General features: G+C 48.3%; 1 protein-coding gene across 1 annotated transcript in view; it reads right to left on the bottom strand.

Annotated features, from left to right (window-relative positions):
- The window catches only part of Rps6ka2 (ribosomal protein S6 kinase A2), a 274,655-nt gene that overhangs the window by 211,200 nt on the left and 51,411 nt on the right, over nt 1-12,044 (bottom strand). The window contains exon 3 of the mRNA XM_087587129.1: nt 10,853-10,915. Within this exon, the coding sequence (XP_087443255.1) occupies nt 10,853-10,915 (63 nt within the window). The remainder of the gene's footprint in view (nt 1-10,852; nt 10,916-12,044) is intronic.

Genomic DNA, 12,044 nt, shown 5'->3' with positions numbered 1-12,044 from the left:
AGAGTCTGGGACAAGAGGGATCCCTGGTCAGGTTGGGAGCAAGTGCCAGGGCGGGGTGGGGAGGAGAGAGAAGGCCTTCTTTGAGAGTCCTGGTGTTGTGGCTCCTTTAGGTGGCGCCTTCCCCACTGATCTCTAAGGAAACAGCTCTCTGAGACAATCTTAGCTTGTTCGGATTTCTTTATTGGGGGGTGGATTTGAACACACGCATTATTTGTGGTGAACCAAGAATTATATAACTTTGGGAAGGGTGCGGGACCATCCAGGAAGGGAAAGATCATTGGCTGAAGGCTAAGGCTACTGAGATGCTTCATTAAGTGGCAGTCCAGGGGCTGGGTACATGACTGGCTGCTCCTGATCACCTATTTGGGGGTTGTGGGTACGCGCCCTAAAGCAGGCGTGGCAACAAGGCGGGAGTTAGCTCTGCTCCGGCCAGTCTCAGATGGCCGAGACCGCTGGGGTCTGATAACACTCCAGCTTGGCACCTCCGTGCCCGTTCCTCCGGTGGCAGGGTCCACGTGCTCTATGGAAGACCATGGAGATTTGGGGAATTGTTTCAAGCACGAGCTCTTTTCACTAGCTACCCTTTCCCTGTTCGAGTACTTAGGAAAGATACTTACATAGGGAAATAGTCTCAGCTTGACCCATATCACTGACATTCTGTGTGGAGAAAGAGTACTCAGAGAGAGAGGAGCAAACAGTTCTGTCAGCTTATCTTGTGCACAGAATAGAATTAGGCCTTCAGGATCTGTGCCCAGGTCCAAAGGTGCATGGCCTGTTAGCCCCCAAAGAAGGGATCCTTCAAGGGAAAAGATGCTGCCACCATATGGACGATAAATTCATCCAGGCTTTCCTGGTCGTTGCAAACAGACTGAGCTCTATTCTCCTAAGCTCGTGCAGGTCACAAATGATTCAGCCTGACGCGCTTGCAGCCTGTTTGCTTGTGGTCTAGAAAAAGCCCCCTCGCTGGGGGTGCTGTGCCTCTTGCCTCTCTCTCAATGACGACATAGCTGAGCATGGGGTTGGTATAAAGAAAACTGGGCAGAGGGCTGAGAATCGAGTCTGAGTAGCCCTGACCTAAAATGACTACGTTTTATAATTGTAGTTTGAGCTGTCCTAAATGTAATTCTATTCCAACTTCCACAAGAATTAAAAGGCAATCACCCAAGACTCGGTGCCTTTGAAAGTGCATTAGCCAACAGAACAGGGCTTTGATCTCCGGGGAAATGGTGGTCATGTTAGGTTGGAGTGCAGCAACAGAAACCTTTCATTTTTAATGGAATGTAATTGTAGATGCATGTAAGGTGTAGACTGGATGTTGTCATGGTGACCACGACAAGAATTGCCTTTATTGAATGCCATGGAAGATTATCATAACAACCTTGGCTTTTTTTATCTCCAGCTGCACGTTTAAAGAAATGATTTTGAGAAGCAGCCCTCTATCTGCTGGCCCACGCTTTGAGCAAATGTATACCACTGCCACATGGGCACCACTCCAGCAGAAGGTCCCATAGGTCACACAGTCATGCCCAGAGAATTAACATTAATGCTGTGACAGCTGTGACAGCAAGGCTTCCTGTTCCTTTCCTGCCATCAAGCTCAGCCTCAAGCACCATGTCTTCCTGCTCCCTTCTGGCCACCAAGCTTGGCCTAATGCGCCCTTCCTGTCTTCTGCCATGAGCAGCACTTCCGACTTTTCCTCTATCACAAGGAGCACTTCCGGCAACCATGCTCAACATCAAACACCTTGTCTTCCTGTTTCCTTCCGGTCACCATGCTCAGCCTTGAACGTCCTGTCTTCCTCTACCACAAGCAACACTTCCGGCTTTTCCTCTGCCGCGTGCAGCACCTCTGGCGACCATGTTCAACCTTGAGCACCCTGTCTCCCTGCTCCCTTCCGGCCATCATGCTCAGCCTCAAGTGTCCTGTCTCCCTCTGCCATGTGAAACACTGTGTTTTCTTGTTTTGAACCCACTCAGAACAACACCATGAGGACCTGACGTCGAGGACACCATGTGCCATGTCCTCCCCATTACAAACAGGGTTGGAACGTGTGTCTCTGCACTACATGTGTCCCATGTCAGGACCAGGATACAGGAGCCTAGGGCAGGAGAGCTTCTGGAGAGGTGCAGAAGCTCCGGGCCGTGGCCTGTCAGGGAACCTACTGACAAGGACAGGAAGCCTCTCTCATGCCTGGTATCCTCACTCCTCACAGAGCTGCACGGCCTGGCCTATCTGGATGAAGGCTTCTGACAGGAGTCTTTGAGATCCACAAGGCACAGGGAAAAGATTGAGAGTCCGAGAAGTCGCCTACAAAGTGGAAACAGAACTCTTTCCCACATCTGACTGAATTTATCCTCAAATGCAATTAAGCGGCAATTCCATAGCCACTGTCCCTTGTCACTTTAGCAGTTGGTCTAATCCACAGCATCCTCCAGGGACTCCAAATGTGTGCATGTGTGCCCCATCTGTGTCTGCGGGTCCACGCCCAGCCCCATGGGAGAGGAAAGAGAACATGTGATGGCCCCCTGTGTAGTCTCCACACAGGATGCATGCACAACTGTGTTGTCATATGAGAGCCAGCCTCTACCTCCCCAGAACTGGTTTATGATCAGTTAGTGGGGGCGGAGCATCTCCAGGAGGCACAGAGGTGAGGTCCCACCACACCCTGACATCCCAGTCTGTGAGGATGCTCTGTGTCTCTGGGAGAATCCCAAGCAGCTCTACTCACAGGGAGTCAGCTGCCTCACAGGGGAGGGGCAGAGCTCTGCAGTTTGGTTCTGCTTGGAAACTGCCATCACATATGTCCACTCTGGTTGTAGACGAAGAAGGAATTTCAGTGTGCGCCTGGACCAGCGAGAAGTGCAGAGAGAACAGCTGTCACAGTGTCTGGGCAGGCTCAGATGCCACGTCACTTGCCCGTGGGCTACATGTGAGGATGACATCATCATGGCTAAAACTGCTTAGAAGTGGGAGGGGTGGGGTGTCAGTGAGCGCTGGCTGTACGAGTGTGGTGACCTAATTTCAGATGTGGCTCCCAACCATAAGATCTGGGCACAGCTGCATGCGTATGTAACCTCAGCACAGGGCAGGGGCGGAGGAAGGGGTGTTGAGAAGTCAGGTGTTTCCTCAGAGTTTAGCTGAACTGATGAATTCCAGGTTCACCAGTGAGATACCTTTCCTCAAAAGGTTGCAGAGGGCAACTGAGGAAGATTCTCAACATTTACGTCTGGTTTCCATATGCATCTAACACATACACACCCACAGGAGCACATAATTTAGGACTACAGTTTGGATCTTAAATGTCCCTCAGAGGCTCATGTCTTCAAGAGTTGATCCCCAGCCTAAAACACTATTGGAGTTGGAGCCGTTAAGAAGCCTTGAGGGAGGCCTTGGAGTGACGAGCAGCAGCTCTTGAAGGATGTGGGACACCGGTCTCTTATTTTGCTTTCCTGCCATGAGGTAAGCAGCTTGCGATACTGTGTGTTCATAATGTCATGAGGTGTCCTCCTCACCCAGAGTCCTAGAAGAACAGGTCTTCTCAGTGGGGAATGGGAAACTGCGATTGTGAGACACTAACCCCTTCCCCTCTCTACTGGTGTTCAGATGTGTTGGCACGAAGGCACTGACAGTTCACACAGCTCTTCTCAGTGCTCAGACAGGAAAGGTAAGACTCGTGGGACATGGGTCTCGATTTGCAGGGATTCTGTATAAAGAGCAAGTTGGAGACCCACCCCCTTCAGAGTTCCAGGAGCAAATCAGGATGGCGGGGGGAATTACACTTCTCGCCTCACAGTTTCAGCTCCAGCGTTACAGAGCCTTGTTAGAGTGGCATTTGCTCAGCGTGGAGCGAGCAGGACCAAGAGCAATCCTGAATTCCTTCTCCGTACTCGAACAGTCACGCAGAGAGAAGGTTAAATGTTATTTCTTTTCCTAAAGTGGAGTGCAGGAGTTTATCTTGGATTCCAGTAAATGTCTACATGACAGATCCATGTTCAGAGTGAAGACACTGAGCCAAGACCACGTGGTTCAAATTCCAACCCCACACCCTGGCTCCATGTCCTCTGTGTTCTCATCTGAAAGCTGGGAACACAGACATCCATCCTCTGTGGTGTGTGTGTGTGTGTGTGTGTGTGTGTGTGTGTGTGTGTGTGTGTGTGTGTGTGTGTGTGTGTGTTTGTGACTGATTAACGGGTTAACACTTATAAAGCTTAGAAATGGGATAATTCAAGCCTGTGGAGAGGGATTGGTGGGTGAAGTACTTGTTGTGGAAGTGTAAGGATATGATTTCAAATCCCCCAAACCCACATAAAGCCAGGCATGGTCCACCTGTCTCCATGGTCATCCCAACGCTCCGACATGAGATGCAAGGCAGGGACAGGAGACTGGCTCAAAGCTCGGTCACAGGCCAGCTAGTTTTAATGTATACAGCAATGAACAATGAAGAAACTCTTCTTCAAACAAGGTTACCCTTCACCCTCCACACTTACACCTCCATGGTGCAGTCAGATGGGAACAAACCATGAGTGAGGGGGGAGATCCTTGCAGGGGCTGTGGGGAGAGAACTGACAGAGCTAGAGCATCCAAGCTGCCCAGTCCCCTGTCCCCTCCCTGTGCACCAAGGGCATTGAGGAAAGACATGTGCATGAGGAAAAACGGGGTGCTCCTCATGTGACTTGGCCACCATCTTGGTGAACCTAGTATAAATCAGGCTAACTCTGTGATGACACTGGCAGAGAGGCAGATGCCCTCTCATCCTGACAACATTCTGAGGAATCCTAGACTTTAAACATCATCTGTTTGCTTGTTTGATGTGTATGTAAGTCTGAGCACCATGTGTATGCCTAGTGCCCACAGAGGCTGGAAGAAGGCATCAGATCCCCTGGGACCGGAGTTACAAACAGTTTGTGGGCCTCCATGTGGGTGCCGGGAATCAAACCCTGAGTTACAGGCGGCCTTGCCACCTTCAGGACTTGCCCTGGGATCCTCCTAATTCCCAATGCTAGGCTGTCCAAGTCTCTAGCATTAAATGACTTAGGTCACCTGCACAGTGTCCCCTGAACTTTGTCTTCTCTAGATGACATGTGACATACGTGCTGTGTACATAACTGGTAAGCAGAGGCCAGAACAGGGTCTGTATATATTCAGTCCATCTTTTTCCCTCAAATATTTTGATATGAGACAGGTTGAGTCTGTGTATTAGAAGCACCATTTGGTGCTCTGTGCATAGCACTACCCAGTCCTAACACCGTCCCAAGCCACTGGAGAATCCTTCTTGAATTCTTACTGCTTAGTGAGAAATGACAGAAAACAAGAAGGCAGAGAGGTGAAGATGTGTGCTTCGCTGTAACCCTGCATGGCTGCCCCTACTTTAAAGGTTTTGAGAGCTGGTGTGAGAAGGTATGATTATTCCTTCTGGAGGGAAGAAGTAAGCAATCACGTGCACAGGGGCATGGACAAGCCTGCAGCCGCTCACTCCCTGGCTACGGGTCCCTCATTGTTGCCTATGGACAGGCAGAGAGCACCTCGGCATGTGGGGCTCAGATAGGACCTACGGTAATGACCGGGCAGCTCCTCTAACTCTGAGAGTCTTCTTAAAGATAGTCAATCCCTCTGGCCTCTGTCTCTTGAGGCTGTGGTTTAGAAGGTTCTGGTCTAAGGAAGGTGGAGGCTCTGAGCTGCCTGGCTGGCTTTTAGAACTGAGAACTTAAGATTGTCCACTTCCCTACAGTGTGAGGCTGGCCTGGCACTTGAGTGCAGGACTCAGAGTCCTGGCAGCTCTCAGTAATGTCATGACAGAAGGGAAGCTCCAGAAAGCCAGTCTACTTGGGTCTGGAGGCCATCACAGCACCCCTACCCCTGACCCTGTCCAGAGTCACCAGGCTGTGTCTGTGGTGGAGAACGGTAAATTACAGGTCCCAGAATGCCCTTCCTTGGGTAGCTGAGGTGGGAGAAACCATCACATCTGTACTACACAGGGAACAGTAGTTCTCTTAACAGATCAAATGTTTCCTGTGGTGTCACTGAGCAGAGGCCACCTCCAAATGGTGAGAATACCTGCACTGCCAAATGGTGATTATCAAATCCAGACACACCAAGAAAGATAAAGTATGCACCACACCATCAATCCAAGGTTGTCCTGTCAATTTCAGTATTTAGGACAGCTCTGTCTTAACTAGTTAAAAATATATACGGGTTGGGGATTTAGCTCAGTGGTAGAGCGCTTGCCTAGGAAGCGCAAGGCCCTGGGTTTGGTCCCCAGCTCCGAAAAAAAGAACAACAAATATATATATACATATATATACATATATATATATATATACAAAATTAGTGCACAGGTAATACAAACTTCTTCAGAAATTATAGCAAAGTATGGAAAAGTCAGTCATTTTCCCTGCAATTCTAGAGCTTAGTGGAGAACTTTCAGACCCTTTAGGGATTTCCTCCTCTTCTTCTTCTTCTTCTTCTTCTTCTTCTTCTTCTTCTTCTTCTTCTTCTTCTTCTTCTTCTTCTTCTTCTTCTTCTTCTTCTTCTTCTTCGTCTTCTTCTCTCTTCCTCTTCTTCCTCCTCCTCCCCCCCTGCTTCCCCCTATTCCCTCCCCCTCCTCCTCTTCTTCCTTCTCCTCCTCCTCCTCTTTCTTTGATCATTTTTCTCCAGACATTTCTTTGAACCCTGTGTGTCACCTTGAGGCTTGGGAAGCAGGGTAGAAATATTATGATAAAATTTTGGGTCAGTAATTTTTCCTGAAGTTAGTGCTTGGTTTATCAAAGCACAGCCTAGACGGAAACGGAAAATGACTACTTTGCTCAGGGTTTCCCTTAGTCTAGAGAAACCCCTGGACAGTTCCTGCTGAAATGCCACATTTGGAATTTTTGAGACCATTTAATGATTAGATGCAGCCGTGAAATTAATTCCATTGGACAGAATAACAAAAAGCCACACGGTTTCCATGTTCTGTTGATTGCAGGTTTCCCTGAGGTGACACTCCCTACCTCTATACAGGAAGTTCCCTCAGTTCCCCAGTGTCACAGGTGTCAGCACCCCCTGGCTCCCCTGTAGGGCTGATACAGAGTCACACTGGAAAGGGACAAGTCCCTTAGCTGGGGCTGCCTTGGCAAGGGGCTCTGAAGGCACAGCCTATTTAGATGCAGGGTCTGTGGTCTCAGAACTAAAGCATAGACTCTCACATTTACCCCCTACAGGTCAGGTGTTTTCAAACGTCACCTCCTGGTGAGCAGCTTCATCGGAAGGAATGGAATACAAAGCTGTGTTACTGCTTCCTGTGCTTTGGTTGCAAGGCAGAGATAAGGAATAATAAAACAGAAAAGAAAACACAGCATATGAACCAGGTCAGCTGGGTGTGGGAGGAGAAAGGCTGAAGGCCTGTTAGAAGATGGCTCCTATGGGAGCCAACTTATTTTTATTTTATCCGACAACTGCCTTTGTTTCCCCACCTGCAAACAAGCTTGGCCTCTGTCATTGCATAACGGTGATCAAGAACGGCCACACTCCTGTGATTTTGTTCCTGTCTGACAGGAAGCCTGGGTTTGCCGGGCTCTATAGACTCCGTCAGTGAGTGAAGAGTCTTCTCTGTAAAACAGTGCTTCGTGTTCACTGCCAAGTAATAATAGAGAGAAAAGGGGTGGGGCGGGAGCACAACCTTCAGCAGGCCATGGGACCTGCACACAGATCATCCCCTGAAGGCGACTCTATCTCCTTTGTTCCTTCCCCCAATGTGCTGGTTCGAATATGCTTGTCCCAGGGAGTGGCACTATTGGAAGGTGTGGCCTTGTCGGAGGAAGGGGGGCGGGGGGGGGGACTCCTCCTAGCTGCCTGAGGATGCCCAGGCTGTTCCTGGCTTCCTTTGGGCAAAGATGTAGAACTCAGCTCCTCCTGCACCATGCCTGCCTGGATGCTGCGATGCTGCCATGCTCCCGCCTTGATGACAGTGGACTGAACCTCTGAACGAACCTGTAAGCCAGCCCCAATTAAATGTTGCCCTTTATAAAACTTACATTGGTCATGGTGTCTGTCCACAGCAATAAGACCCTAACTAAGATACCCACGTTTCTTTTTATTAGAGACAAAGAAATAAATAGTAAGATCGCCACGGTGAGGAAATTTAACTAAGCAAACAGTTGTTAGTGGGGCTTGGAAAACACACTAGCAACTTAATGTCACAACTATCTTTACATCATCCATCTCCATGACAGTACTAGAGATGTGTCCCAATTCTTCAAAGTTCTGGGCACACACATAAGCCACAGCAGCTAAAGTTTGCCAGGAGTTCAGCCCAGAGCGCTGTAGTACACAGTCTGTTAAAATACACCTTCAAAGCCTTATATAGAGTAAGGGTTAGGAAGAGGGAAAGATCACAGAAGGACCAGCAGAGGGGAGACCAGAATCAGCCCTTTAAAGTCACCTCTCCCTGCTACCTCCTATGCTGTCCAGCCTGTTCTGAGTAAGGACTGACCTCCAGTCAGGACCCCATTCAGCTGGAGAGCCTTGCAGTGTCTGACTCTGCCACAGAACTCCACTCCAAGTCCGGGATGTGCTTTCACCACTCCTGGTAGTTTATACTCAAGACACTTTTGAAAGCACAGCCCGGCCCATTTGGGTGTTAATGGGAGCAGAGAGCACTTGCCAAGCACCAGGCTCTCCTGTGCCTGGACCTGGGGTGTGATCTGGAGACAGCGTCCTGATGGAAACAGCTGAACAGTCTCCAATTCTAGCCACCGTCCTATGGATGACATCTCATTAGAAGCCACTGATTCTCCAGAAAGGACTCACCAGCAATAACACCCCTTGCCATGGCCCCGAAACCCACTCTTAGGTCCTAACAAACACACCTAATTTTATTCCCTTGGCATACCCACCCCCATGTCCTAGATAGGAACTTACTACATAGCCCTAGAGGGCCTGACGTTTGCTGTGCAGATCAGGGCAGTCTCAAAGGTACAGGAATCTTACTCTCTTCTCTATGCTCTGGGATTAGAGGCATGACTTGTGTTACTGTAACCGGAGCCCTCCTCATATCTACAGCCAGGAGCAAAGGAGCCACTCAACACTGGAATCCCTTCTCATAGCTATGATGAGGCTGAGAGTGGATTATGAGAACGCACACAATAACAAAACGGATTCCCCAAGGAGCACAGCTTCTTTCACCCATTTACAGACAGACCTGAGCCTTATCGACTGCAGCCTCACTGCCCCTTCCTAAGGAGGGTAAACACTGCAGTGAGTGATTCCCAGGATTGATGCAGAAGTCCCCCAACCCCCTCCGCAATCCACACTGTCTCCTGAGTTTGCTGAAACCAGAATGCCCTTCAAAACAGCATTCTGACATCCATCTTACCCTTAGACAAAACCAACCGGAGGCACTTTGAGATATGGAAGGCCAGAACCCATTATCACAGAGCAGACAGTTCTACCAACACAATTCTTATGCCTAACATAGAAGCCCACCTTGGTGAGAGGATGATGTCATGGTGAGGTGAAAGGATGACGTCATGATGAGAGGATGATGTCATGGTGAGAAGATGGTGTCAAGGTAAGAGAATGATGTCAAGGTGAGAGGATAATGTCATGGTGAGAGGATGATATCATGGTGAGAGGATGATGTCATGGTGAGAGGATGATGTCATGATGAGAAGATGATGCCATGGTGAGAGGATGATGTCATGATGAGAAGATGATGCCATGGTGAGAGGATGATGTTGAGAATGAGACTCTTTTGAATCAGACCCATTCTCTGTGTTGGGCTGTCAGGTAAAGCACGTGAAAGCTAGTGGAGAGTCCCACAAATCTGGCTGGTGAGAGGAGGGTAGGAAACAAGCAAGTCTGTGCCTTGTGTTGCTTGGCATGTAGAACTGGGTATCAGGTGCCTTCCCCTGTCCCCATCCTCTCTAATACCTTCTATACACAGAGAGAAATGCCTGTTGCCTAGCATATGGGCTACCCAGACCTTGACTCTTGAGCACACCCTGCAGTACCTTTCCTTTTCCTTTATGAACCTTTCTACTCTTTTCCTTTCCTTGATTCCTTGTAATATCATTATGTATTATTGTCATTACAAAAATATCGTTTTTCTTTTTGCTTTAAGAAAGCAAAAAAAAAACCCACAAAATTAGCAGAGTTTTTGCTCAGCACCTTCTACATTAATATAATTTAACATCATCCAATCAAAAATCAAACAAAACAAAATAAAACAAAACAAACAAATAAACAAAAACACTGACTGGCTGGGTCCCAGTACCCTCCTCAGAAATGGTAAGCATTACTTGTATCCTGGGAGCCAGACATTGAGAACTAACATAAAAGACACCTTAGAAACTTTCTTATTTACAATATTGTTAAAAGCAAACAGCCATTTGAAAAACGAGAAACCCACCTCCATTCAGAGATACTCCTCTGAGGCCTAGCTCCCAACATGTTACTACCAGGACCCTGACTCACCCAAAGAGTTCAGGAGCTGGCAGGCACCAACAGCACACAGATGCCTTAAAGGAGTATTGTACATGACACAGTATAATAATTATGATGACCTAGAGATTCTGACTAAAAGACCCCACCCCACTGTAAGGACCGTTAGCTGGGTGCTGTTCCCGTTTGGCACGCAAGGCGACCCCTACTGTTCAAAGACTTTATTGCCCAACCTACTATGCTGCACTTCCCCTAGAATGTCAGACGTTTTCAATTTTATATCTTAGTCATCCAAAAAGCACACCACCGTTAGCTTCATCAGACTTCAGGCAGAGTAAACAACCAAAAAAAAAAAACCCACTGAGAAAGCCTTCACGGTGGTCATTTTCCTAGGTCCTACTTTACCAGAGAAGTGACGGGTGAATCGTCCTACCTCTGCGGATGACGAGGAGGAGGCTGGCTGCGTCTCAGCTGAGGCGGTTGTGTCACCTTTGCCCTGGGAAAGCAGAGTGGAGAAGGAATATGGGTAAGTTTGACTGACCACAGCACATGCCTTCTGCTGTCCTCACCTGCCCATGGGTACCCACCAAGACTGCCCTCCTTTTGCTTCTGAACATAAACCTCCACATAGCTTCAGGAACCTCAGGAGCTTCTGACGCCGGAGAGAGGACAGAGAGGGGAACTGGCAGCTTTTGTGCAACTTTTAAGACTTTACCAGAGGAAATGGTGATGTTCCCATCCTGAGCCTCAAATCTCAACTGAAAACGGCCACTGGCTTAAGCGGTGGGTTGGCCTGTTTATCACCTGTGGCGGAGAAGGAGCAACCTCTAAGCTTGAGTCTTTGGTACCTAGCACATGGAAATGCTCCCTGCAGCAGCTGTAACCACAAACGTAACTACAGTGTAAAAGCAGACAGGTAACTAAAATCCAATCACACTCAACCCAAGACTATGCTCGCCCAGGAGTCTGTCTTTTTCAAACCCCCTTTGGCCACAATGATTTAGAGAAGGTTTGGAGATTTGCTTGACAATGTGCCCTTAGGAGCTTGAGGACAGAGGTTGTGCCTGTCCCCATCTCCGCACATCTCTCAAGCCTGTGAGATGACTCAGATTGTAAAGACAGCTGCCACCAAGCCTGATGACCTGAGTTCAATCCCTGGGACCAACATGGTGGGTGGAGAAAACAGACTTCCTCATTCCTTAAGTTATCCTCTGACCTCTCTACAAATGCACAAGGCATATGTGTGCACACACACTCACACACACTCACATACACACACACTCACACACACATTCACATACACACACACTCACATACACACGCACACACACATACACACATACACATACACACACTCACACACATACACGCACACACACACATACACACACACTCACATATACACTCACACACACACTTACACACATACACACACATACACACTCACACACACATAAATAAATATTTTCAACTTTCTTAATTCCTGCTATCTTGATTGAATAGGTAACAGGTTGCTTATATAAGCGTCTACAAAGAAGGGGATGCTAATATGAAACTTAAGGAGTCATTGTTATATCTGGCTTTGGCGTTTGTCAATCAGACCTCATTGTAGTGACTATCCTGGG

Source organism: Rattus norvegicus, chromosome 1, assembly GCF_021556685.1.
Source record: "Rattus norvegicus strain SHRSP/BbbUtx chromosome 1, alternate assembly SHRSP_T2T, whole genome shotgun sequence".
Classification (NCBI taxonomy): Eukaryota; Metazoa; Chordata; class Mammalia; order Rodentia; family Muridae; genus Rattus; species Rattus norvegicus.
The sequence above is the reverse complement of the archived record's forward strand: the minus strand, read 5'-3'. Positions and strand labels throughout refer to the sequence as shown.